The sequence below is a fragment of the Callospermophilus lateralis genome, chromosome 7, assembly GCF_048772815.1.
Source record: "Callospermophilus lateralis isolate mCalLat2 chromosome 7, mCalLat2.hap1, whole genome shotgun sequence".
Lineage (NCBI taxonomy): Eukaryota > Metazoa > Chordata > Mammalia > Rodentia > Sciuridae > Callospermophilus > Callospermophilus lateralis.
Window position 1 is genome coordinate 57,755,093 of NC_135311.1, and position 26,102 is coordinate 57,781,194.

At 37.5% G+C, this 26,102-nt stretch overlaps 1 protein-coding gene across 4 annotated transcripts in view; it reads left to right on the forward strand.

The window, feature by feature from the left end:
- Plppr5 (phospholipid phosphatase related 5) overlaps positions 1–26,102 on the forward strand; it is a 272,420-nt gene that overhangs the window by 146,179 nt on the left and 100,139 nt on the right. For 2 of the 4 annotated variants that reach the window (XM_076861754.1, XM_076861756.1), the window contains exon 3: positions 20,237–20,425. The exons of 1 other annotated variant lie outside the window; for it this stretch is intronic. In XM_076861754.1, coding sequence (XP_076717869.1) covers positions 20,237–20,425 — 189 coding nt within the window. Of the gene's footprint in view, positions 1–20,188; positions 20,426–26,102 lie in introns of those variants that run through there. One more of the 4 variants, XM_076861755.1, reaches the window with a different exon arrangement.

The window sequence follows — 26,102 nt, forward strand, 5'->3', positions numbered from 1 at the left end:
TATATACCATAGGCATTGCCTCATTTAATCCTCACTATGGTCCTTTATGGCCATTTTGCAGAATAGGTTCAGAGAGGTTAAGTTTTCCCACAGAGAACAACTGGGAAGATATAGCAGGGTCTTTCTGACCACACATGGCTTTCCTCAAGAGCATCAGGGACTTTTCCCTTTCCAATGACCCTCCTTTTTGCAGAATATGCACTGGTTGGCTTCCTGTTCTCAAGGGTCCTCAGGATCCCCCTGATCATGAGGTCAGGTGACTTATAAGAGTTGAAGGGCCCTTAGAAGGGTTCAGTCATTCCTTGTATTCTGGCTGATCTTACATGGCGAGTGCCAAAATATTGACTGCTTTCCCCTGGGCCTTTTATTTTGTTGGTTTTCGTCTCAAAGATTTGGTTTTAAACATCCAGTAGGCCAGTTTCACTGGTCTTGAAGTAGGAGTACTGGGTTTTAACATTAATGTCTATAATTTTATAGTTACCTTTTATATTTAATTGGTGTCAGTATTAGTACTGAAAGCATTATATCCTATCTGTCCTATAATTGATGATTTATTTTCTTAAATTAACTCAGTTTATTGTGTTAGAAGTAGTAGTTTTTCAAAATACTAACAAGCAATTATTATAAAGTTGTTTGAAGATTTAGTTTGTATAATAGCTTTGAACCAAGAAATGTTACAGTAATATTTACAACAAAAATCTATCTTTTGAACATAAGTTTAAATAAGCTTGATCTTAGCCTACTTTGGAGCCATTTTAATGTATACTAAGGTGAAAGGCAGAGCCTTATCTCACGTGAGGCTGGTCTCTTAACAAATCTTATGTATTTTATTTTTGAAGAAAAAGGAGGAATCCAGATGGGTTTGTATAGTGTACAGGAGTTTGAAATGTTAAAGGTGATAGGTAGTGGAAATTAGACCAAGAGACTATTCTCATTAACCAGGGAAAGGACCCAATCTGTTCTCATTATGAAATTCACTCCAAAAGCAACATGAAGAAATTGGAGGGATATACATACATCAAGAGAAAGGGATGTATCAGAGTCTATTGCCTGAAGTAGAAGGAATGAGATTTGACTAAAGATGGTGGCAGAGGGAACAGAGAGGAGGGAGAAGATTCAGGGAACAGATACAATCATTGCACTAGGGATTGACTGAATGAGCGTGAAAAGGAGACAACAAGAAAATGATCCCAGGCTTCCAGTAAAGCACTTCATGGAGTGATGATTTTCACACAATTTGGGGACAAGATGGAAAATCAATCATGGGGAAGGCAGAAGAAAATATGGCTTCCATTTTGAATGTGTTGAGGTTGAGGTATTGCAGGTCAGGTCAAGTGGTGGCATCCATCCAGTAGCTGGAAGCAGCCCTAGAGGTCAGGGGATCATGATAGTCAACTTGGAACTGATCACCTTGCTTCTGCCTCTCCTCTCCAGGCCCCTGCAGTCTATTCTTTACACAGTAATTCCATGCTACTGCCCTGCTTCCTAACAGGGGCTTTCCATCGCAAGTAAAATCCAAGTCTTGACCATGATCTACTAGGCCAGAAGTAATTTAACCTGAGTCCCTGTCTGACCTCAACTCCTTCTACTCTCCCTCTCCACCCTAGCCACACCAGCCTCTCCATTCTTTGTCAAGTTAGAGGAGTTCTTCCTTCAGGGTTTCACTTGCTGGTTCTTCTGCCTGGAACATTTTTTTTTCCCCCAGATATAACTATGGTGAGTTTTCTCATTTCCTCTAGATATTTACTCAAAAGTCATCTTACTCGGTGGGGACTTCCTTGATTGTGTAGTAGGAACAAACAAGGTAAGGCACCGAAGATAACAGGAAGCAGTTTTATTTGGCTGCAGCCAGGTTCAGAGGGTACAGCCTTTGCTGTAATCAATCAATTCCCCTGAACCCCGAGTTCAGGGAGTTTCAGTGTTTTATACCCAGAATGTAAGGGGAGGGGCTCAGAAGTTCACAGTCTGCAGAAGTTCACATAAAAGCAGCTTTTTCTCTCACTGTTCTGGGTAAGTTAACTCTTCAAGGACAACACCTGAGAAGGGGAGAGCTTCTTCTCCCCTTTCTTTCCTCCCCCTGTCAGCTGTTACCATGGACCCGTGGTAACTTATCTTAAAAATGTAGACATCTCTGTGAAGCCCAGCTCAAGGCCAGAGGCCTTGTTCGCACATGTCTTCAAAGTACTATACTGGATATGTTTGTGAAAAACTAGTAAGGGGGTGTCCAGCACCTGGAGTGCTGGTATCTTCTTGGCCAGTGGCCAAGTAAACAGGGGGACATGAAAATAGGAAGTTTATCTACAATGGACTCTTTTGCTAACAGTCCTAAAATCAGCCATAGTGAAGAGGGCTTTTTTGTGGAGAAAGGGGGCACCACTTCAACTGTTGTATCTAAAATTTCAAATCTAAAACTTCAATCCTCACTTGGATTTCAAATCTTCCTTCTCAGCTTTATTTTTCTTCGTTGTGTTCATCTCTATGTAACCTATGCTAAATTTTACTTACAAATCATGTTTTACTGCTGAAATGCAAACTCCATAGGGGCCAACATTTTGTCTGCTTTTCTTATTGCTCTATCCTGAGTGTCTAGATACAGGTACATGGTAGGCAGACTATGACTGCTTATGATTAAATGAATGAATGGAAAATTCTGATCAGCTAAGTGGTAGAGCACTTGAATAGCATGGGTGAGGCACTGGGTTTGATTCTCAGCACCCACATATAAACAAATAAAGATCCATCAACAACTAAAAAAAATTATTTTTTTTAAATTTAAAGAATTTCAAACAAGCAAAAATGCATCAACCTTGGGGGAAAAAAAAAACCCACAATAAAAATGTTTAGCTCTTTTCAGTGGTGGGCTGATGATGTAACTTAGTGGTAGAATATTTATCTGCATGCCAGAGGCTCTCTGGGTTCTATACCAGTAAAACACACACACACACACACACACACACACACACACACACCAAAAAATAAAAACCTGACTCTTCAGTGGTTATGTTATTTGTGTTAGTATTGATGTTGTTAGCAGCTGTTGTGCAATGCATAATAAAAACAGATGTGTAATTATGTTGGTGTTCTTGTATAGCATAATTCTCAGCAACTAAGAAAGTATAGATATAAGACCAAAGAAATCCAGTATTCCTGACTTTGATTTATAAACTCATGGCATGTTTTCTCTAAGAGAAAAAAAAAATCTAGTTCTTACCACTAAAAAGGCCTACAAATGATAACCAACTGGTAGCATCTGGCAACCTTTATTGGCCAGATTTGGTCTCTAGATACCATTTCCTCCTAAAAGGAACCAAAGTACCTTGGAAAGTTAGTGGGCTCTATGGGAAAAGCATGAAAAAGATGATTGTGCGACATCTTATACTGGAAGTAAGGAAGCTAGCTGTGACAGAGAGATGTGAAAAATGATCCAGGAACCAATGTGAAGAGGCTCTGACTAGCTAAAAGCAGGATGATTGGGGTATCAATAAGAAAAACACTTCAAATATTTTTAAATTTTACACTTGTAATTATATATAACTAGTAATAGTTATTATATTATTGATAATTATAATAAATACATAATATATTTAAGTATAATATTTTTATATTAATGACTTAATTCTTATATTAATATTATATATTTAACATTTAATATTGTAATATTAAAATCTCATTGTTGGAGATTTATTGCCTAACAAATCTAGGCAATAATCACCAAGAGTTTATAATATTACTTAAAGAGAAAAGCAAGTCAAAATCTTTTTAAATGCTGTTAACAGAATATATGCCAGTTGTTATATATGTCCTAATGGAAGTAAATATGATGCCTGTGAAGTATTATTGTCAGAAAAAAACAAATTTAGACTTGATCTTTTGATGCACAGAAATATAGGAGATGGGAAATATGTTAGTTGTCTGTATAGGGTTGCAATTACCAAAGTCTAGATTATGGGAACTCCATACTTCAAATGATTCATTCCTTCAATAAATGAGTCATTTGAAAACTTGAATGTTTGAAATGTTAAATAATAATTCAAGGGAAAAACTTATAGAAGGGAACCTATAAATTAATGTAGAAATGAAATATAATAAAATTTCCATCTTTTTGAATACTCATTTGAACAAACTGTTAAAAAAGACAATGGGAAAATTTGAATGTTGAGCAATATTAATATTAGATGATATTAAATAGTTAATATCAATTATTAAGTATAATTGATATTAACTATTTAATATATGTTTTTATAATATCTTTATAAAAACACCTATTTAGAGATATATGGTAAATTATTTATGAAGTAAATGACCAGTTGAATGTTTGCTTTCAATAAATCTGGGAGGAATGAAAGGGAAAAAGAAAGAAAAAATAAGACTGATGGTGAGGAGATAATAACCAAAGGTGAATAATATGGACAGAAGGGTTTGCTTATCCTTTTTAGTTATGCTTTTGAAACTATAATTTTAAAAAAAAACTCTGGTGGATTCAGACATGTTCAAAAATATCATTTCTGTACTTTTCTGGATGTTTAAAATGTTAAATAAGAATGCAAAATAGTTGGGTGATTAGGACAATACCTACCACATGAGATATCTATAATTGCTAGTGCTATTCTTTTTTAGCACACCCTGAAAGTTACTAGCATCTCTCTATAACTCAATTTATTCATGCTTTTATGTTAAGTTCATTTTAAGTTGATATTAACTTGTTGATTCAGGGGAAATTGTTGAATTCTCTTACTCCTTTTGAATCTCCATTTTTTATGGGAAAATGGAAATTGATAATTAATATAGTTTATTTTTCTGTGCTTCAAGTTTCCTGTAAAAAATAATTATTAAAATATAATGATTTTGAAACAAAAATTATATATGTTATATATACATATAAATAATCATTTTAAACATAGCCAATTTTGCCAGTGGTTGCTTTTGCCTTTTGTTTGTAAAACCAAAATTTTTTTACTCTATATTTGAAATGTTTTCACCTTTCTCATTGAAATATAGGGGCAGGAAGCATAACAGAGTACTGATTTTCATTGATGAATGCTAGTTCTAGCTTTTCACTTGAAAACCCTATGAGATTTTCTCTTCTCCTTTCCCATGCCTTGCTGATTTGATGTATCCTGTGACTCAGTTCAGCCCCAGAACATGGCACTGGATCAATCAGTGGATTTGGCACAACTTGAGTTGCTCTGATATAGGATTCTTTATACAGGAGCCATATTCATAAAATAGTTTAACTACTAAAAGAGAAAAATAGAAGTGTTTGTGTCCTTGCTATTTTTCCCGAATTGAAGGGAAGAAAGGGTGGTATGTGGGTTAGAGTGTGTCAAGAGAGCAGAGGATGTGTTTCCTAGAGACAGGATCTTGAAGTCTGCATTGTGAGTTTTCTCTCATAGACACAATATTTTTATTTTATTTTTGTGTGGTGTTGAGGATTGAACCCAGCACTTGCAAGGCAAGTGCTCTACCACTGAGCCCCCTCTTATACTTTAATTGTAAAACTTTCTATAATCTTGGGCTGTAGTGGAATAAAGCATGATATGTCTTAATTCCTTTGCATCATTTTGAACTAATCGAAAACAATCAGATATAGGAGATTAGAAGATGGATAGTCACTGTTTCTATTAATCCATGACCAGAAAGGGATGCCAATGTTCTTTGCCTCTCCACTCAATCCCCATATTTGAGGTTGAAAAGACCTATTCAAGGAAAAATATTTTTATCCAGAATAGCTGCCTCCATTACCAAAAAGAGAGCTAAATCTGCAGACTTTTTCAGTATTTAAGTAGATAACATCGTCCCATTGGAGAAAGGTGTCATTACCACTCAGGTAAATCACTGCTTTCACTTGAGCAGAAATGAGTAATATGCATGGTGAGTATTCCTATGGTGGAAGTTCCTCTGCAAGGAACTCTGAAGCTATATATACACACAATATAGGGTAATTTTCCTCTTTATTGTTTCAATTGTCATCATTTTTGTAGATAATTCCAAAGTCTGCATGTCTAAATCATTTGCATGTCTAAACTCTACAATGTTAAAATTATCCATTTCCTCCTTCCCCAGCCCCACGGTGTCCTCTGTTATGGTCAATGATACCACTACTCTCTGGTAATCATCTTTGATATCATCTTCTATTCATCACTCTTCTTTTTTCCTACTGGTTCTTAAAATGTCTTTCATGTTCATCCTTTCTGATTTGTACCTCTACCACTTTATTTATTATGCATTTATTTAAAAGCTATCAATGCAGTGTAGATCAGTTGCTGGGAAATTATTTAGGGAGTGAAAATATAAAAGTAAAGCATCCCTTCATTCCTCACAGGGCTTAGAAGAATGACTAAAGAGATATCAAATACTAACCCAAACAATGATATCATCCCAATAGAGATGACTGCAAAGCCTCAAAGGCACTTGGTGCCATATGTACTGATAAGAGAGGAACAGGGACATGGGAGACAACTTCTGAGGGCAGTGACACTAAAGTTCAAATGTAAAGTGTGAGTAGTCAGACAATGAGTGCCAGGAGGAGCAGTCCACGTAGTCCACCACATGTGCAAATGCCTTATGATCAGAGGGAGCATGGTGAACAGAGGCTGCAAGAAGCTAAGTGCAGAACTGGGGGATATGGTAAAGTCAAGGCATTACAGAGGTAGGTATGGGCCATTTAGGGCCTTGAATCTCATGTTAAGGAACAGCGTCTTTGTGTTCAAACAAAGCCATTGGAATGTTTAAACAATGGAGTAACATGATTTGATTAAATTTTGAAGATAATCTTGCATTTTTGGACCACTTTCTTTGTTTCCTAATTGATTGTATATGTCTCCTGTCCCTCTACTTTGTGAGTTATTATATAAAGCAATGTCAAGTCAGCCTTATGACATGTTGTTTGAACATTATTTCTTTTCTGATCAAATAGATGACTTCCTACTGTTTCTAGGATAAAGCTTAAACTATTGCATCTGTTTTGCTAAGGGTTACTACCAAATGGATCCATCTGCCTGTCTGAAATAATTCGCCATTTCTCCCAAGCATCAACTCTCTTCTTTGGCTAAGCTGATCTTCTACTAACGCCCCCCCCCCCCAACATCTGTCTCATTTCTGTCCTCCACTTTATTGTTTGAAACTCTAAGTTTTTGAAACTTTCACCAAGATCTTTCCTTTTACTAGAATTTAAAAATATTTGAGGTTCCACTCAGATGCTACCTCCTCTGTGAAATGTTCCCTAACCACTCTAGACCATTGTATGAGCTCACTTGTATTAAACTCCAAGAGAGGGGAGCATGAGGCAGTGGGAGGAGAGAAGGTGGAATACAATTTAGGCACCATCAACTTCATGTGTCAATTTAGACATAGAGAATGGACCTTTAGAGCAATTTTCTTTTTTGTTTTGTTTTGTTTATCTTTTCTTTTTTTTTTCTTTTTTTTATTGGTTGTTCAAAACATTACAAAGCTCATGACATATCATCTTCCATACATTTGATTCAAGTAGGTTATGAACTCCCATTTTTACCCCAAATACAAGTTGCAAAATCACATCGGTTACACATCCACATTTTTACATAATACCATATTGTTTATCTTTTCTAAATGCCATATTTTTTTCTAAAGAAAATTTTGGAAAATAGGGAAAAGGGCAGGTAGACTCAAAGAATTACAGTCCAACATAATAGAAAATTTTCAATGTTCTTAAAAATTTTTTCAAAATGCTTTTTTTTTGCTAAATGAGATATTATTGAGTTGCTCTTCTGTAATTTATTCAACCATATCTTGTTACTGGACATATGAAATTTTTCATTTTGTTGTGGCATAGATAATGTGATTAATCCATCATTTCTCTTCAAGTGTCAATTATTTTCATAGGATAGGCTTAGAAATATGCAGCTACTGCATCAAGTGGCCGATTATTATTACTTATCACCTAATAACTTTCCAACAAAGTCTTCCCAAAAAGAGTGTAGTAAAATGTTTATTTCATCACATTCTCAGTAGCATATGTTCTTATCATTGCATATAACTTTTGTAATTTAATATTTAAAGAAACAACATGGTATTATTTTGATTTGAATACGTATAATTAATGTGGTTTAACATTTGTCTTTACATTATCTGAGTGAGTGTTGGGAAAATTGTTATCACAAAGGGTTCAGTGAACCCTAGTAGCAAGAAGAGTTCTGGGTCTGAGACTGGATTCTTTCACGTAGGCTACAAATACATGTGATGTGAATTGCATCCCAGTCACTATGCTCAGTATCAGACCGACCATAAAGCAGTACTTCTGAAATTTTGCTGCATGTTTGAATTGCATGGGAATTTAAAAAAAAAAAATTATGACTCTCTTGTTCTCCACTCTAGAAATTCTGATTTAATTGGTATTGGGTGTGACCTGGTCAGCAAGAGGTTTAAACCTCCCCAGGTGATTCCAATGTGCATCAAAGTTTGGATACCCTGTCAGGGTAAGAAAGGACAGACAGTGTCTCAGAATTGTCAGGGATGCAGGTCTTTTGTGGGGCATTTTAAGAGTGTGGTAGACTTCCTCTCCACGGGGTTATTCTAACAGTACCTTTGGACAGGTCTTCTGGGATGACTTCAAAAGGATAAGACTAAGATTTCACAGAATGAGACACTGATGATACATCAAAGAGCTATTTACTATCTGAATCTTAGTTTTTATTTGAGAAGCCTGATGGCCACAGATGCTCAAACATGACATCCTTTGTGTCATCTGTGAATCAGCTGGGAGGAGGGGAACTTATGCCTGAGAAAGTCATTGCTAAAACAGAATTCAGACCTTTACCAGCATGCCTGGGAAAAGGAGTCTATTCATGTAATGTTGTTGATGTACTTAATATTTTGATATATGTGAACTATATTATTTCAAAATAGTCTATACTTCCTTATTTCCCCTGTGAATTGCTTATTATAAAGTATCTCTCAAATATATGTAAAGTATGTGCAAAGAATTTTATCCATCTCATTTTGATTTAGTTAATAGAACATAAAACATCTGCTAAAGATGAAGCCCATAGTCTTAGGAATTTTTCTTTCATTGCATTCTCAGTATGAGCATCATTAGTACAATTCAGATGGAAATTCTGTAGGGATGCAATATTGCTAGCAGATTGTACTTCCCAGGAAAATTTGACCCCCAAATTTGATTTATTTAACATATTTGCATTTTAATGGATTTTTCTGAAAGGGTAATCTCATCAAGATGGGATGCTATGGTTTTACTGAGTAATTCACAATTTTCAGCTCATTTATATCTTTATTAATGTGCAGTATGAATATTTACACAATGTGCAGACACATGGATTATGTTTACCTGAAATGCATGTTTAAACATTTGAAAGCTGAGCATTTGGTATTTTGGTTACTTTACAGATGTTAATCCTCTAGTTTAATATATTCCATTGAGTTAGGCTCCCAGTTTCAAGGTTAATAATAAGTAATACCTCTATGTTACCCTACCACTCATAGGACTCTTTTCACATATATTAAAAACATGCTGAACTCTTGGAAAAGCTCCATTTGAACCATTTGAAGCTAGAAAACCACTTAAAGAGACAGTTCCTTCCTCCCCAGCCTTTGTCACTAACCTTTAATGATACAAGTTCCAAAGTCAATCCTCACTAACCTGTCAGATTTAGGTTTGACAAGTGGACATGCTCAATGGTGTAGTTGGATGGTAACCACTTTTTGATACTACCAGATAGAATTCTGGCACTCCCTCCTTCCTGCTGCCCAAGCCCCTTCACAAACCTCCATTTTTCTAGGCTCAAGTGGCATAAATCTGTTTGTTTGTTTTCCCCAATGTCTCAATGATTATTCCCAATCCTCTAGTTCTCCACAGGAATTAGTATACTTCTTCCTATTCTCTGGTCTTATTCCTGCTGTCAGGAGGAGGGAAAGTTAGGAGAAGGAAGGGCCTTCTCTACATTCTCTTCATAAGTTTGATGGAATTTTCTGTTTTGTGAGTTGCTTCATCTTCTGAGATATCCACAATACTTCTTATATTCCTTAGGATTGAAGAAATGCATGTATATTTTACCTGTTGTGCATCATTCAGTCCAGCTGGAGGGAAGAAGGCAAAACTTAAACCTAGAAGAGGTGTGAGTAGTTTGCACAGCTTTGCCAAAGCTCTCAGATGGAGCTGATTTTTGAGCATCTTTATCTCACTTGATACTGGACTCTATTACTTGTCAGTGATTGATTTGTTGTGATTCCTGGAGCATACCACATAGTTTCTTATCCTGATGAGCTAGACAGAGCAACTAAATTTCTGATCCAAAGATTAAAAAAAAATATGTGTGTGCTTATCCAAAATTCCAAATATGCATTCATTCTATACTTCTGGCTACATGAGTAAGATGGTCTTTCAGTCACCAACATTCATAGGATCAAAATCATGTTGTTGAGAAGGGCTTTCATTTAGTTGCACTGCCAAGTAAATTGTTAAGGTTATATGTGCCATTGACTCAGTTTTAACTCATGCTTTCTGACTTTTACAATGAGGTAATAAAATTAACTTCATTTGAAACATTAAGTAGTTCTACTGGAAATCTTTCAGATTGGAAGGTATAGACACCAATGAAAAGGAGTAAACAATCAATTGTTCTCCAGTGTTATAATTTATGAGATCATCAGCTGGATATTCCAGCAATAAAGAAATCATCAGTGACCTTGTGTGGGTTGATCCACTTGAAATTGCAAGCTGATGGACAGAAAAAATTGTTTTTCTCCTTCAGAAATGGCAATTTCCTATGGTTCAACCTAATAAAAATGTTCATATATTGACTTGGGAGAGCACTTGGTGCTGTTGTGGATTGAATTGTACCCCAAATCCACATGTCAAAGCCCTAATGCCTCATTTGATTGTATTTGAAGATAGGGCCTTTAGAGAGGTAATTAAGTTTAAATTAGGTAATAAGAACATGGCCCTTGATGAGGTAGGATAAGAAGAGAAGGAGACACTCGAGTTCCTTTTCTCTGTACATGTGCAGAAGAAAGACTATATGACAACACAGCAACAAGGCAGGCATCTATAAACCAGGAAGAAAGGCCTTAACAGGAACCAGCCCAGTGGCCCTTGATCTGGGCTTCTAGGCTTCAATGCTGTGAGAAAATAAATTTCTGCTGTTTAATTCCCCCAGTTTGCAGTATTTGGTTAGGGCAGCCCAAGTGGAACAATATGGGTTTCTATTCCCAGTCCTTTCCTAATTTCCTGGTTCAGTAACCAAGGCTGATTATCCAAAATGAAGGAATATGGGGAAACTATCTTTCAAGCCTAAGGCCTCATCTCTAAATCCACTAAAAACCAAAGTGAGAACTCTGTCAGCAAAGACAGTTTCTATTTATGCTTCTGTAGAATTACAAACAGATTTTTACCATCAAAAGTCTATAGAATCAAGCTTCAAATTAACTGAGACCTCTGGACTGTATGATGTAACAACACTTAAAAGTCCTATGCCTACCCTGAATTTTGCCCTTTTTTCCCCAAAACTCATTCTGACACTGCCTGAAATGCCTTCATTAGTGATTTGGTGTTTGGAGGTTAGCAAGTCTTGAATGTGAAACTTTGGTGGATCCCTTTGTGACATAAGTTATAGTGTATATTTGTATAGCTTCACTTATATATTTCTCTCAACCCAACCACATGATTATTAGGCCCATTAGGCAAACTGAACTTCCCCACATAAATTCTTGTTCTGTAACCTTTGTCTTTATATTAATCAGACAAACATGTAAAGAAGTATGTTTTATACTAGAAAATATGCAGTCTGAGATTCAGAAAACCTGGATTAAGGACATGGATAAGTCCTTTTTAACAGGATGTCATTCAGACAGAGTTAAAGATAAGAGGTATGAATGATAAAATATCTAGATACTCTCAGTCAAAAAAATAAGCCAGTTGATTGTGATGAAACCATGACTTTGTTTCAGTGTGAAAAAAAATAACAGGACCAAAATGGTTTGGGAATCAGAAAACTGAGGTTTTCTTCCTTGCTCTGAAGCTATGTGACCTCAGAGAGTTCATAATTTGAGGGTTTGGTTTAATATGAATGGAATTCAAATCGTAGAATAATCTCAAGAGATGAGATTTAAAGAGCAGATCACTTCTGGCTCTTCTTGAGAATGAGAATGGATTCAGGAGAAACAGGCTCCATTCATGAATTTTCTACTGTGTTCACCCTCAGTTTCCAACAAGACACCATGCCATGAGTTGTGTAAAGATGGGCAAATCACAATTGTTTCAGGTGTGTGTTTCCATGAACATTTAGGGTGATTTATCAGAACATGATTTTAGTGAGGGTGCAGAAGATATGGGTCTATTTCCCTGGCCTGTATCTCACTGGACTTGGGTGGATTATTAAATTTCCTGAGCTTCTCCCCACATCCACCACCACCTAACAATTATAAGAAAAATAGTTCTATGTCAATGAAAAAGAAAATACCTTCATTGCTGAATTAAAAGATACTAAGTAGTAAAAACGTTTAACCTTAAAAATATGCATATTTATACACTGTAAACAATATTTTTGAAAGAAAGGGAAAATATTTTGAAATGTGCATATGGTTTTGTTGCTTTTCTGAGGATCATTTTATTATTAAGTCAGTATTACTGATCATATTTGATTACTACCCATGCCATTATTATAATCAATGCTTCAATGTGGAATGATATTTTCGATCAAATGAAATGGATGAGAATAAAATACTTTAGTTTGTTTTTTACTCACATGTTTTGCTTTAATACTTCTTTTGGTTCATATACATGTACAATAAAATAGAAGTACATGAATAGTAAAATCTTAATTAACTTTCTAAAATAGGGTATCCTGGGGAATTATGGCTTTTAGTAATAGAAATCTTTCACTTTCTCATCAGAACTTTTAAAGTAATAACCAAAGAGTGCTGAATATACAGTATTTTTCTTTGATCTGACATAGGGTCATTATTTTGAAGCTCAGCTCTTACAGTTCATTACTATAGGGGTACACAGTACAGTAGACTGATTTTTCTAAGTGTTGATGGTAGGATAAACACTTGACATTTTGTGGGGGAAAAATGCCTATAGTAGATTTTGCAACAACACAATTTTTTAAATTGGCTACTATAGGCCCAAAACAGAGTACTTTACTCACATTTATGATCCTCACTACTACCTCTAGTTTACTGAAGAAACACGTCAGCATCAGTCTTTGCTTCTCTTTCACAAAATGATGTGCAAAATCCTATGACTAAAAGGATTCTACCTAACTGAGGTCTTCAGTGTGAGTGGAGTATGGTTATGGATAAGTCAGGCTTTTAGTAATCAAGGTTATGAACTTTGACTTGTTCCTTTGCTCTTGATTCCAGTTTTTAAAGATGCTAAATTAATAGTTGATTGTAGTCTGACTATGAACATCAGGAATCATTTTGAGTGTCTAGTTTCTGCCATGCTTTCATTTCAATCATTTATCTAGCACATGGAAAGGCAAGCAAACGAAGCTGATTAGCATTCACAATCTTTGTCTTTGACAATGGAGTTGCAGCTGTCATCAGCTTAATTTGTCGCACATGTTCCACATCACTGCCAAAGACCCTTTGTTTCTCAAAGTATTAGGATTTGCCGTTTAGTTTAGGGTGGTCCTCATTTAGCACAGCACAAATAATGACTTTCAGGTATCTTCAAGGGACATGAAGTTACAAAGACAATTCAGCAAGATTTTATGCAGGCACATGTCCAAATGGATCAATGAAAGTTTTGCTGATCTAGCAGTGGCAGAATTATACTGGTGTAGTGAAGAATTATAATAGCAGGGATGATGATGGATTGTTGTAGATGGCTTGGGACCTGTTTCTTGGTTAAGGGGCAATATTATCCAAGGTTTAGGATACTATAGAAACTGAGAAATTAAAATGACTTGGCCAAGGCCAAGTAATCATGATTCTGCAGAAACAGACAGAAAGACAGGTCTGTGGAGTCCCCAGTCCTTGGGTTAAAACACCACTCTTCCCTGTCTTACTCCTATGTCCATTTCCTTAATATTGCATGAAATTATTCTTAGGGAACATGTACACTTAGAAATTTCACTTAGCATTATGAATCTGTGAGTTGATATTTAACAAAACAGTGTGTTTTTTTTTTTGTATGAGTAAAACATATGATAAGCAATACAATACCCACACCCATGGCATGGATACAGGCAGGCAGTGATTAATCTGAGGTTTTTTGTTTTGTTTTTTGTTTTTTGAGTTGGAACTCAGTGATGGGGAGGAGACCCCGGACCCACTTGGATGAGGTGTTCTCTATAACTGATCATTTGTTTTCCAATGTAGATTTCCCCAGTTCCTTAATATTTATAAATAATTTTACAAATATAAGTCTTCTAACATATTCTTATAGTTAAGATTCATTAACCTAGATGATAGATGAGGAAACTGAGACTCAGAAAAGCTTTCTAATTGCTGGGGCTACACATTGAATATGAATAGCATATTATTAAATTGAAATTTTTTACTTTAATCTGGGAGTGTTCAGGTAATGACATTGGTTAAATATTTCCATTCTTTCCTTGCCTTGATATTTTAAAACTATTTTGGATTTTTATACTCAGTCCATAAATTTCACATATGTACTTTTAGTTAGAAATAACTAATTTCACTAATATGTGCTTCACTGTGATAACTGTAGAAAGTGAAAATTGGCAATTTTGGAAATGTAGAAGAATAGAACAAGCTATAATATAGTCATGGAATGAGGCAGTTTAAAGACATCTCAGTGGTCCCAGCTGAAGGAAAGTATTGCTTGTCCAGTCAGCAGCATCTGGCCTTTGAGATAAACCTCCCATTATAGCTGGAATGTCGGAGATGGACACTTAAATTACCATTCTAGCTGCTTTTCTTTCTGTTTTCTTGAGAAAGCAGCTATCTCCTAAATCAAACACTGGAAAGTAGCATTTTGTAGGGATGCAGTATTCTATAAAACAGCTCTATGCCTTTTTTCTCTTTGAAACTTCAAGGTGTTCCCTGTACCAAGTAGTAGATGAGTTAGTATATTTGTGTATTTATTCATTCTCTAGATCCAGTTAACAATGAGCTGCTGGATACTACCTTTTGTAGTATACATTCAATAACTTTTTAATGAATTACCAGATGCCCTTATTTATTTTGAAAGCAGTTACATAATCTATTCTTAAAAAAAAAATCTTTCCAAGTCTATTCTCATGAGATCTTAAATATGTGCTCATATTTAAGCGTCCTCATTAGTGCAAAGTGCAAAACTTTTCACACTCTCTCTTTAAAATTTTTTAATTCAACTTTAGCATTATGAACATAAGCCTTGTTGTTTAAAGAAGAAATCCATTTTTCTTTTGGAGAAACATCTCTAATTTGTCTTATATAAAGTCTTCTGAGTCCTTCAAATTCTACCACAAAGGACAGAATATGTATTGAGGGTCATGTTGTTTCTTCCTCTCTCTCTCTCTTTCACATGAAATGTAAAAGTGTAAGGAAAATGACTGGATTTAAACATTATTTGTGTCAAATGGGTGGAAATGAACATTTACCATTCTGTATTTTGTTTGCAAATGCTATCTCTTTGACAAAAACATTTTGTCCACAAGCTATTAGGATCAAATTCTTAGCCCTTGGCAGAAAATATCAATCTGACCCTTTCAGTAATAAAATATTTGTTTTATTGAACCCAATGGGTCAAAATCTTGAGGAGTCAGGAATAGTCTCCTATACTTGTATTAATGAAAGAGGAGAACACACTCACATATCTAGTCTTCCACAGGCATTCAATGCTTGTCTACCCAAGGACTAGGCAATTTATCCTTGCACTTTTTTTTTAACCAACATAAATGACCTCTCAACTTGACATTTTGTACACTTGTCTTCTATCTGTATAAGAATAGTTATAAACCACAAGGACAAGGACTGTATTTTTTTTTTTTTTTTTTTTTTTTTTGGTGCTGGGGATTGAACCTAGGGCCTGGTGCATGCTAAGTAAACAGTCTACCAATTGAGCTATATCTCCAGCCCCAAGGACTATATCTGTATGCTGGTATAGAACCTTACTCATTCTTACTAGAGCATATGGTATTGAGGTGGAAAGAAGGCAGGTAATGGTCTTGATAAAGGATTCCCCCAAGATTTGTTTCAGTATTTTGTCTTAGAGAAACACAGTAGAGGTATGAATGGTTGTTAAGTCATATGCATCTAAATATAATATGAATACTGGAAGTTGGAAGGAGCTGAGATGGGGAGAGTTCCAACAGTACAATGTTTTGTTAAGAAAGGCTGATTGCTCACTGGGTGCAGTGGTGCCCGCCTGTAATCTCAGCGGCTCTGGAGGCTGAGACAGGAGGATCCTGAGTTCAAAGCAAGCCTCAGCAAAAGTAAGGCACTAAGCAACTCAGTGAGGCCCTGTCTCTAAATAAAATACAAAATAGGGCTGGGACGTGGCTCAGTGGTTAAGTGTCCCTGAGTTCAATCCCTGGTACCAAAAAAAAAAAAAAAAAAAAAAAAATGCTGATTGTTGTAATAGATTTGAAAACACAATGATATCCTTAAGATTCAAATTAAATTAAGAATTAAGTCTTTGTTCCATAAGATTAAATAGCAACAGGATGTTTTAAATCTAGAAAAAGCCAGAAACTTAAATAAAAATTGAGGAAGGATTTCAAAGGATTCTTTGCAGATGAAAAGATGTATTCTGGGAAAGAATTAGCTGAAATACACTAAATAAGTTCCTTCTTTTGGTCAGCTAATTTATATATTCTCATTTAATTGCCAAAATCAGCCCAGAGGTAAGAAAATTGAGTTCATTTTAGCTTAGAAGAAGCTCAAGCTTAGGAAGACAAAGTAAGTAGCCCAGGGGCATATAACTCATTCTCTCTCATCTACCTCAAACCTTTTTCTATGAATATCCAGTCTACTCAAATATTTATGGAAGGTAAATTTAATGTTGATTTCCTTATAATGCATGTTAAGATTCAATATTAACTTTGAATTTCAGCACTGGATGTTCAATCAACCACGAATCAGTCAACAATGCCCTTTGACCATTTAAAATGACAAAATAATGGGGATATTAGATTCTGAAAAAAAACTTTAATGGTTTGGATCTGGAATATTTCTAAAGGTTCATGGTGTTGGAGACTTGGTCCCAAGTGCAGCAGTATTCTGAGGTGGAGCTTTTCTGAAGATGACTGGATCAGGGACTCAAATCTCATCAGTGGATTAATCCACTGAGGGACCCATAATTTTATGGCATTATTGAAAGGTGGTGGAAACTGAAGGAGGTGGACCTAGCTGGAGGAAGTAGGTCACTAAGAGTGTGTCCGGGAAGGGTATTTCTTGCCCTTGGTGTCCCTTCTGCATTTCCTCTTTCTTATTCATTCTCCTCCCCTCTCTCCTTGGTTCACCACCAGCATGAAGTGAGCATATCTCTGCTCCTCCATGCCCGTCCACCATGGTATTCTGCCTCATCACAGGCCTGCAGCAATGGAGCCAACTGACAATGTACTGAAACTTCTGAAACTATGACCCAAAATAAATCTTTCTTCCTCTAAGTTAATTTCCCCAGGTATTTACTTACAGTGATAAAAAGCTCATACATATCTTGTTCCTGAGATTGACTGCATTTAAATAAAAAGATAGAATGAATACAATACTACAGGAAAGAAACGTGTACAACTACAAAAATATGAGCACACCCAGAGTCACGCTTCAAGCAATAATATGAGAAGGAAGTGACTAGTGATAGGTGTTGGGATTTCCCAAGTTACTTAAGGTAGGTTAGATAGTTGATTTTTGTAGAATCTAAACACTATTTATATATTCATTATGTGCCATATATAGTGAGCTGAGCATCATGTAATACTTATATCAACTGTGTATAGTGGTTACTCATATCATCTCAATTTTTCTAGTGATGAAACTAAAGCAGAAAACAGTCATGCATCTTGCTTAGGTTCACAGTTGTTAAGTGGCAGAGCTGGCATATGAACTATTGCAATATCAGAGTGATGCTCTTATACTGAACTTCTATGTCGGTGTGACCATGCCAGTAGATGGGCTGTATTTATCTAGATACATAAAGACTGTGATTTCCTAAACCTTGACAAATTTTATAAATGAAAACACTTTCCTATTGTTGTTAGGGTAGTAACCTCATTAGTTTATTCAACAAATATTAATTAAATATCCACCATGTGTCATACCCTGCTCATTCAGGAAATAGAGCAATGGAAGAAAATAAGGACTCCACTGCATTACATGTACAGTATGAAGCATTCAATACACATTAACAGTGAATTATAATATATTTCAATTTTTAAAATAATGCTTGTTTTTATTAGGTGGAACAAATGAGTTGACCTTAGTGATTACCATCGTTCTTCTAAAAATTATATTAAGTGGGAAATTTTGCACGATACCCTTTAGAACCAAAGAAGTGGTTTAAATTCCCTTACACTACAGTGATTGCAGTATAATGATTTTTCTGAATGAAACCTTAACCCATGCATTGTTATAATAGTTACATTTTTATAATATGGAAAATCACTTTTGTCCACCTAGGAACTATTTACTCCCACAGCCCCAAATTGCTTGTTATACACATCTCTTAGTGCACACTCTGAGAAATAAGTTTCTGAATGGTTTTTGTATAATGTGGAGGTATATGTGATATCCATTCAACATTAAAGAAACCCACTGTCTTTACTATCCCATTCCCAAACTACCAATCATTTGAACTGCTTGGTTTTTTTAGCCTAACAATGTTGAATTTTCTTGATGATAAAGGCCCACCTTTTAAAAATCATTTACACCCATTAAAATGAATCAAGTTAGAAAATTACGGAGGTAATTCTACATTTTAATGAGAAGGGCAGAGCTCTAAGAATATTCTCCTATCTTGCTTTGTATAAATGCTTTCTTACCTGCAGTGTCAGGTTTCCAAAGTGCCCTTTGGGAATCTACTAACTAAGCTTGCACAGAGGGACCTGCATGGCATCACAGAATCCATTCCTTGCATAAACGAATTCCATAGCACCCTACCTCCACGCACACGCGTGGACACCCACGTATGGGTGTACTTTGCATGTACTGTGAGTCTGCACTGGTCTGCCTCTCCTTTCACCTGAGCCTAGAGGAATTCCTGCAGATTCCTAAACTAGGGGAATACAGAGATGAATCAAATAGCCTTTTTTCTTTTCCTGGTGGCTGGTACCGCTGACTCCCAAGAATCTGCAAAGCCCCCTCTCACAAGCAGCTAATAAAAGGAGACTGAGAAGATGAGCAAAAGAATACATGGAAGAAGGAAGGAACCGGTGTACAAGAGATGATGCTTCTGGAGCTTCGAGCAATGATTTCTGTATTTTTACACACAAGGCCCTAGGAAGCTGCAGGGGAGGCAAAGAAACCCCGAAGCTAAAATCCTCTGAGATCATTTTTCTAATCGAACCTAGAAACCACTGCTCTGCTGGGGTCCTGTGCAGGGTTAAGGAATCCAAGGGAGCGCGGCTAAAGGCACACGCTGAAACTCGCGGCGCCGCATCGGACACTTTGCGCTTTGGTGGGATTTGCGCTCTGAAGACGTGTCCACGCACCATTTTCCCAAGCGTTGTGCGGGTTTCTTAAACAGCCCAGCTGGTGCCTAGAAAGGGAGTTTCTAGAAGCTCCATCTCTATTGCCTCTCCTCCCCTTTTTATTTTGGTTTTCCCCCGCCAGGAGCTCTCCAGCTCCACAGCGTCCGCCCTCAGAAGGGGGTACAGGTGCCGCTGTCCCTCTGGCTCCCGCCCGGTCCACCGACGCGGCTTTCTGCCTGCTGGCCCGAGGGCTTGACCCAGAACAGCGGTTTCGCGAATGGTCTCCTGCCAGGGTGCAGCGGCCGCAGCCAGTCGCCGGGGACTCCCCGCCCTTCCGCGCGACCCCGCGCCGGGGCGGGCGGCGCTAGCATCGGGCAGGGGGCGGGCAGGGGAGCAGGGACTCATCCGGGGGTAGCCGCCTCCTCTGCAGCCTGCCCGCGCCTCAAAACCCGGACTGCCTCCGCCTCTTCCTCCAGCGGCTCCATCCCTCCTCCCGCTCCGCGTCCTCCAGCCTCCCCCGCCGCCGCGCCCCCGGTGGCTGACTCGGCGGACCCGGGAGGGGGCCTGCCGCGTCGGCCGCCCGCTCGGCTTGGCTCGGCCCGGAGGCGTGCATGCCCCTGCTGCCCGCGGCGCTCACCAGCAGCATGCTCTATTTCCAGATGGTGATCATGGCAGGGACGGTGATGCTGGCATACTACTTCGAATACACCGACACGTTCACCGTGAACGTGCAGGGCTTCTTCTGCCACGACAGTGCCTACCGCAAGCCCTACCCGGGCCCGGAGGATAGCAGCGCTGTGCCCCCCGTGCTCCTCTACTCTCTGGCCGCCGGGGTCCCCGTGCTCGTGGTAAGCCCGGGGGTGCTCGCCCTCGCCGCGGACTCCCTTCTTTCGCCTTCGGGGTTGCGGCCCCACCAAGGGTCGGGGCGCGGCAGCTTTTGCTTTCTAAGTTCCTCCAAGTTGTTGGCAGCCCCTTCCCCAGAGGACATTCTTCTCTGGGTGCGTGAGGGGTGGGTGCGAAGGAAGCCCCCTCTCTCCCCACATGCCACCCCCGCACCCCCTGCGGTGGCTGCAGTGTTGGGTGACGCGGAGGCAACAGAAGGGAAGGGGGCTGTAGGAGGTAATGGGTGGGTGTCGGGGATGGGGAAGGGGTTTGCTTTTTTGGGTGAATCTGGACTTGATGGATTCTGTGGCCTTGCTTCACTGATCTCCTCTGTGCTCCTGGAAGATGAGCAGCAGCCAAGCTAGTGAGGACAGAGGGGGTCAATTGCTGGGGTGTGGAAGGTACCCCTTCTTCCCCAGTCGGGGCACACCGATATTTTTACCACCTCCTTCTCTTTCAGATGAAAAAGCCAAATGGACTAAGCTGACCAGAGATCAAATATCTAAAAAAAGAAATTGGGAATTTGTCAATGAAGAGGATTGGGCAACAGGGCTTTGCTGAGAAGGAGCTGTGCCTAAATCACAAGAGCACTTTAGATTTATTTAAGGCTGCTTCTTCCCTGGGCGGCTCAAATCCTTGTCTCTTTAAATCTGGCTGAGAATGCCTTCTGGATTTATAGACTGGGTGTGTGTGTGTCTGAGAGTGGGAAAGAGAGAGAGAGAGATAAGGATAGTGACTATAAAGATACATTCACAAGTGTATATATACCCTTATATGTAATTATTGGAATAATAATTACATCACAGTTTACATATGTGAATACAATGCAGACGTGGTTTTTTTTGTATGAGAATAGATGGGATTTCTTTAGATAACCTGACACATTATGGTTTCTTTAGACTGACAAAGTAGTAGAGATTCCCTTCCTATGATGCAGTCTCCCTCTCCCTCCCCCTCCCATCCCCCCTTTTCAGATAAAGAATGAAGAGGAAATTGGAAAATCAAGAGGACAGGGAAAGTGAAGTTTTATTTTCAATAGCTGAATGTATAAATTGCAATTATGAGTGTTAAGAACATATGCTGTATCCATTTGGCTTTGATATTCATCTTGGATTTTAAAGAACATGATTTTGTGATTTACAAAATAATGAAATGTTCCTGACACACAAAATGGAATTTTGTGAGCAAACCAAGCAACTTCTGATAACTTCAAAGTAACTTCATCACATACTGTGAGAGCTGACTTCAAATTCAGCTCTAGCATAGTGGTTTGAAATGGGATATACCTTGCCCCAGAAAAATGCTTTGCCTTGTGTTTTAACATTATAATTTTCTAATATATCAGAAGTCCCAATACAACTTCATGTTTGTGATCTTTCTCCTCCATTTCAAAAACTGGCAGAGGAAGCAATGGTCTGTTTCTTGGGGTCTTTTGACTTTGGGTGGAGTCTGGGTTTCCAGCCACCTGTTTTCCAGGGGACTAGCTCAGGGATTTTCTAAGGATTTAAACAAACAAACAAACAAAACCAGTTACTTTCATGTCATTTATTTGATTGCAACCATAATAAATACAATAAACACTGTCTGTAACTTGTCTTGTGGTAAATGACATTCTGTGTTTTACTGAAATGAGGTAGCACTTTTTATCTGAACCAACCATCCATGGTGGCAGGTGGCAGTGAGAGAAAAAAACACATTGGTCCAAAGATTTTGATAATTCTCCACTTAGGCAGAACCTAGGAAGGAGAAAGGGAATTAATTAGTCTCTACTGAGTGCCCACTGTGTTGGGTACTGAATAGTTGTAGTCACATATATTTTGTACAGCAGCCCTTCTAGGGGATCCAATTAACATTTGAGGAAACTTGAGATTCAGATAGTAAGTTGGGAACATCTGAAAAAAAATTTTTAAAACTGACTATGGTGTTTATATGTTCATAGGACTGATGCCAAATGCCATAATCCTATTGCTTCCAAAGAACACATTCTCTGAATGTTGGGGGTTGACTGATGGAGCAGGCATTGAGGATATAAGTAGTCAGACTTTTTAAAGGGATGATCCAACTTGGGTTTCGGTTTTGACCTTTAGTTCTTTAGGTTTAAGAGAATGGGTTTGTTTGCTGGTTTAAAGAGAAGTACTGGATTTTGGAGGAAAGCTGTGATGCTGGCCTTTGTTTCTCTTATGCTGGTAGGAATAATAGAATATTCTGTCCTTACACGAGGAGGAATTGAAATAGGAGTGGCAGCTGTACCTCTGCATCTTCTCAAGAAAACTGGAAAGGTTTTTTTTTTTTTTTCATACTTTACCCAGGAAAATGTTTTGCTTTGTCTTTTGACTCTATAATTTGCTAAAATACATCAGAAGTCCCAATCCAGCTTCATGTATGTGTTCTTTCAAAAATAATCTATTCCCTATTAAAATAGGAAGTTTAAGTAGTGTGCCCAAAGACAAGAGCTACAGTGTTACACTCAGAATTTTAACTCTAGTCCATCAAGCTTCTAAGCCTATGCTTTATTCTTTATGCAAATTCAATTTATTCATAATCATTATTCTGAACGAATACCTCACACAAGAATATTTTCCCTCATCTCTTATAGTTCTTATACTGTGGTGATAAAGGTTCTTCTTAATAAATATATTTTTAAGTTTTTAAACTCATTACTCTTGAGAGGTGCAGATTTGTTTCATAATCATTAAATTAATTTATCCCAAACTTAAAAACCATATATCTTATGCATTGTATCACTTTCATATAGAGTTCCCTTGGGCTCAGATTGAGAATCTTAACAAATTGGATTTTTGATTGAAGGTATATTTGAGATGTTGAGTTGGGAACTCCACATGTTATGTAAACTTGAACAATTAATGTAAGCCTTAATTCCCTTGGTCACGGGATTTTGAATTTTAAATTAGTTATGTTAATGTCACTTTTGGCATGGTTGATGCTCCATAAGAGGTTCTATATCACTAGCATTATTTAATTTTTTGCAGTGTTTGATTGAACCCAGAAACTTGTGCATGCCAGGCAAGTGTTCTACTACAAAAACCACACCCTCCATCCATCATTATTATTAATAAAATAGCAGTTCAGTAAGTGTTTGTTGAATCTTTGTAGTGCAAATGGTTTCCTGGCAAAAGAGAGGTAATTGAGGCAACTGGAGAAATAAACCATGGTCACCAATCCTAAGAAATTTGCAGCCTAATTTGGGAAATTAGGTAAACACATTGAAGATCATAATTCAAATAATAATGGTAAAAGTTTTATGTATGTATGTGTGTATATATATATATATATATATATATATATATATATATATATATATTTACTTCTGCATATATATACTTGTAGGTACCACAGAGACTCTGGTGATTCAGAAAAGGATAAGATCACTTTTGTTTGGTAGGATGGGGAGAGGATTCCTAGATGAGATGGTAGCATTTGAGATTTGTTTGAAAGGTGAGTCCAATTGGCAGTTGAGTTAAGACCTCACAGCAGCAGCTTCCTTTACCAACCCAGGCAGGGCAGAAAATGCTGAATGCACTCCTCAAACAACTATTGTTGTTGTTTTTTTTTCATTTCAGAGAGTCATGTTTGGAGAAATGGGGGTTCATAGCTAAAGACGAGGGCTGGGATTGCATGAATAAGACTTGGAAGGCCAGACTGAGAGTTTAAATTAGTTTTCTGTGAACTGAGCAGGACATGGTCTGAGAGGTATTGTCTAAGGACATATTTATTCATATATTTATTTATTTGCTTGAAGTGTAGAGGGATCTTCTGTTATCAAAATATCTACATAAGATCAATTTAAAGTCTGTCCCCAATATTTTATAATAATTATTTTAATTGTGTTTTCATTTTTACATGGATGACATGATTTATAAACCCTTTGAAAATAGGTAGTGTTCAGTTTGAACTATATGGCATTTATCAAAGTGTCACATAAAGCATACACAGATAGAAATTTAATTAGTGACCTTTGATTTTCATTGATTAAAAGAACTGGTGATGACAATCGCTTCTGCTCCCCAAATTTGGATTCATTAGTCATAGGACCTATTGTCCTTTAGATCTCTGAGCAGTCCAGATGATTCAAAGGAGTTTAAACTAGTCCATCCATCTTCATGGAGCCAGAATCAAGATAAAGAAAATCAGCACCAACCAAGGTAGCTACTGACACTACATGGGGAGGGTTTGAAATTTATGCACATCTCAGATTCTTTATGTTTGCATCCTCAGGAAGCTCTCTGGACCTTGAGATCCAGAGTTGAGGAATGTAGCCACAGCTGTCATCCCATGGCTGCTGGCATCACTGAATGGAGTGAAGGTAGATGGTGACAGGAAGGCATCTTGTACCCAATGCTCTCCCATAAGACCTCTTCTCCTCCTAACCTTGCCTTGGGTATTCCCTCACATCCTCATTCCTGGAACCCACTACTGGGGCTGCGATAGGAGATGAAGCACAGATATGGGTGTCAGACGTGTCTGGATTCTTATTCTGTTCTCCTCCTCACTAGCCATATGTTTTTGCCAAAATCTTTTTCAAAAACTGGAGATAAAAACACCTGGCTCTTGGAGAGTCAGTGGTTGTAGGGGTAAAGATCACAAGTCTTGGAATCTGACTGCCTGGGTTGAATCCCATATCTGCCAGTTTTTTCACCTGTGAAACTTGAACCCATTTATCTCTCTATTTTTCTATGTCTTTGACTATTAAATGGAGATAATAAGGATACACTGTGAGTATGAAATGAGTCAACACATATAAGTATCAGAGTAGTGCCCACCTATGTATGTGACAGCTATCATTACTCCTTTTGAGGTTGGGATGATTAATCAAGCTAACCTCTATAAAGCACTTAGCAAAATACCTTTGTTAGTGGGTTCCAAAGCTGAAAACCTATTTGAGAGAGGCAGAAGCCACTGAGTTCAATCCAACCTTCATAAATTAGGGAGTCTGAATAGTAAGAAAAGTGAAGCAATCAGAATTCCATTCTTAAAACTAAGTTAATGATTCCTACCTTTGATGACACTTCAATTTCTTAAAGTACACTAACACTAATATTTATTATTCATTTCCTATGCACCAGATCCTATGTTAGATATATTTTATGCACTGCTTCATTTAATGCTCACAAAGATAGTACTTTTCTGAAATATACCCTCATTAAATCTATTTCTTTAATAAAATGTAATAAGTTCAGTAAGATTATTATGTCAGACTTAAGTTATTTAAATTCATTAATATTATTAATTTTCACGATAAATTTATGGAAGAGACTTGGATGTAGAGGTCGGATGACCAATTCAATGTCCCACAATTACAGTGCCAGTTGTCAAAGCCTGTGCATTTAAATATTTTATCAAATATCTGAATCCTAACATGTTAACTGGTCTTTAAAGATTTTTAGTAATAGTAATTCAGTACAGGAAACTAAAAATTTTCTCAAACACTGTGTCCTTGATTTCAGTTTTCTTGGTTTGATGGGAAACTTTGTGTTCCACTGAAGATAATGGTATCAATGTGTGGTGTAGGATATTGTTTTGTTTCCTATTAAACTTGGAAATGTCGTGGAGAGGTGGGTGGCAGCAGAAGGGATTGAGAGTTCTGTTCTGATATGAAGGCATGTCTCTTGTCTCGGCAGCACA